This window comes from Rutilus rutilus, assembly GCF_951802725.1.
Source record: "Rutilus rutilus genome assembly, chromosome: 22".
Lineage (NCBI taxonomy): Eukaryota > Metazoa > Chordata > Actinopteri > Cypriniformes > Leuciscidae > Rutilus > Rutilus rutilus.
This window is the reverse complement of record NC_140227.1, coordinates 6590510-6593609: the sequence shown is the minus strand read 5'-3', so window position 1 is coordinate 6593609 and position 3100 is coordinate 6590510. Positions and strand designations below refer to the sequence as shown.

At 41.8% G+C, this 3100-nt stretch overlaps 1 protein-coding gene across 1 annotated transcript; it reads right to left on the bottom strand.

Moving 5' to 3' along the window:
* Window positions 1–409: 409 nt before the first annotated feature.
* Window positions 410–1330, bottom strand: LOC311281733 (uncharacterized protein; the record flags this gene model as incomplete). Its single annotated transcript, XM_084394942.1, has 1 exon — window positions 410–1330. The coding sequence occupies one exon, from the start codon at window positions 1328–1330 to the stop codon at window positions 410–412; it is 921 nt and encodes a 306-aa protein (XP_084251068.1).
* Between the last annotated feature and the right edge of the window lie 1770 nt (window positions 1331–3100).

The window sequence follows — 3100 nt, the reverse complement described above, 5'->3', positions numbered from 1 at the left end:
CGAACCGAGTGCTGGATTTCCTAGAGAAGGAGACTGAAAAAGAGGATGAACGTTTTCAGGCCACGCACACATTAATGCAATCGACTTCAAATAGGTTCCTTGACCTCTTTGAACAATTGATTAAAAAAAGTTGAACCCTATTTCTGTTTGTCGTTTTTGCTTTGAGAATTTTTGTTGTGGCATTATATGCCTTAATAGATGTTTTATGGTAAACACAGTTGCCAGATGAGTACAAAACAAAAATATTGGCTTAATTGGAAAACATGTTTATTTACATATAACTATTTTATCTATTGATAATGTGGGTATTGCAAATAATTTAATGCATGAGGCTAGAGACATGGGGAATTTATTTTTTATTTTTAATAATCTGAACTTAAACATTTTGTGTAGCAACATCTTTGTCTTTCTACAAATAATCATGCTCATTTAACTCCACTGGATACACCTGAGGAGCTGACAGTTTTGCTGACAGTTTATCACGCCAGGCATTTCCACCACAGACCCCTCTCACTGGACAGGGTGGAGGTAAACCAACATCATCCACAACTTCAGGGCCTTCAATGATGTCTCCTGTTGTCAGGCAAATGTTATGCAGAACTGCACACGCCATGATAACTGTTGGGGCAAAGGTGTGGTCCACCTCAAGAGACTTGAAAAGCAGGGACCTCCAACGCGTTTTCATCATACCAAAGGCCCGCTCAATTATGGAGCGAGCCTTGGCGTGGTAGTGATTGAAGCGGGCCTGCACTCTCCCTTGCACTGGCTCCCGGTACGGAGTAATGATGGCCACAGGATGGGTGATGCAGGGGTAGCCTCCATCCCCCAAAAGAAAGTATCCTTGTGGAGGATACAATGCCTCTTTATATATCTTGCTGTTTCTCAGGACTCTAGTGTCATGGACAGAACCAGGATATCCCACAAAAACATTAAGGAACCGGCCCTTCCCATCGCATACTGCCTGCATCTGAATGGATGGGAAAAGTTTTCTGTTGATGTAGTCCTGGCCAGTGGGTCCAGCTGGGGTCTTGATGCGGACATGACATCCATCTATAGCACCCACACACTTGGAGAAGATGGGGCTGTTGGCCAAATTTTCAAAATCAAGGACAACCTCATCAAGGTCTTGTCCATCTGGCAACTGTATGACCTGCTGGCGCAGGGCTGCAATCTTTTTGGTTCCTGTGTGAACCAGCCTGCAAACAGAGGATACTGGCACCTGAAAGGCCCGGGACACCACACTGTATGACAGTCCATGTGCTAGCCAGTACACAGTTATCAGTATGGTTATGTGGTGTCCCCAACCATGTGCTTCATCTTGTGGCAGCATCCTTGTCAAAGCTTCCATAGAGTCCCGGGTCAGTCGAAAGTCCTCCTTGAGGTTCTGCCTACCATCAAAGTATAATTTTAGCAGTGGTACGGTGGCATTTATTTCAGCATAAATCGGAGTAGCTGTTCTTTTAACCTGTAATTAAAAATAGCATGTAAATATGTTTATTTTATGTATAAGCACATAGCACTGATCAGTTTAAATTAAGAAATGATACACAACAAAGAAGGCTGTGAATCTGAATTCAAATATTAACCCCACAACATATCTGCACATAGTATTTTTAACAATACCTCAGCCAGGAGTAGGACACAATGACGCAATCGTGCTTTCCATCTGCTTGAGCGACGCTGTTCATGTTGTGCAATTTGGTGAAGAATGTGGTGTAATGATAGGGCACAGGATATACCTACTATCGTTTTCATCGTAATTGTAGATGAAAATGTGTAATTCAGATTGGTTTATATACAGAATACACACCTGACTCTTATAAAAGTCCAATGATGATGTGATGGAATTAACAATAATTATATTAGGCTAACAAGTAGGGTTGTAAACAATTGATCCATGTTTGCATATGCAAAAAAACTAATTATATATATATATATATATATACAGTATGTATTGTGCATGAATTCATAGTTACATAAACCCAGACCTTTTGCAAACTTTCTGGTATTTTGCTTTAGTAAAAATTGTGTTCTTGCCACAGTTTATTAATTATTATTATTATTATAATTATCATTATTGTTTACATGTACAAGACACAAATGTATGTAAAATCACAACTCTAGTACAGTTGCAGAATTATATCAAAGCACCAAAATTAAACAAACTTTCATACTATAGCCTACTACAAAAAAAAAAAAAAAACATTTAATAACTTTGAATAATTTATTGTTAATCATAACTGGTAATAAAAAATAATAACAAATGTGGTCTTTTGTGGAGGTTGAAACGGTTACAATATAAATAATAATTATCTCTAATATTCAAGAATCCCGATATGCAAGCTAAATCCAGCGGTGTAGAGTCATCATTACTTGACGACGCTTTGAAGTGACGCTAAAGGGAGCGAGGATATATCATTTCACTTGCTTTCATTCCTCCGTCCTCGCGTCTTTTCCTTGTGTCCTTCCCTCGCATCCTGAAGAGGTGGAGCTAAGACACGAGGAAAGGAAGCGAGGAAAGGAAACGAGGATGCACAAATAAGAAATGAGAAGCACCCCTAGTGTCTGTTATGCCATCGCAGGAATGGGAGGAAACTGAACCCCCTGGGCGAGGCAAAGGAGAGCTCCCTCCGGTGAGCCTGATGAAATTGAATTCAGTAAACAATCCCTTCGGATCATTCCCATGTTCTTAAAGGGGGCGGTCACACACTAAAAGCCAAAGGGCCTGCTCCAGGTGGGAGGAGGATCCCATATGGTCTAGCGGTCAGGATTCCTGGTTTTCACCCAGGCGTCCCGGGTTCGACTCCCGGTATGGGAAGTTAGGGTTGTCTTTGCTTCACTTATCGAGACAGCCAGCACGTCTGTCACTTTTAGCCAGCGGCAGAGCTTCAGCAAGCTGATGGGTTGATGTTCTGTCCTCGACCAGTGTTCCTTCGATAGCTCAGCTGGTAGAGCGGAGGACTGTAGGTGGCAAGTTGGCAATCCTTAGGTCGCTGGTTCGACTCCGGCTCGAAGGAGGTCTTTTTCACACGCAAACAATTCCTTGGCCGTGCTTCTCGACGAGGCCGTGGAGATATTACTGCGGAATTTTGCAATCACG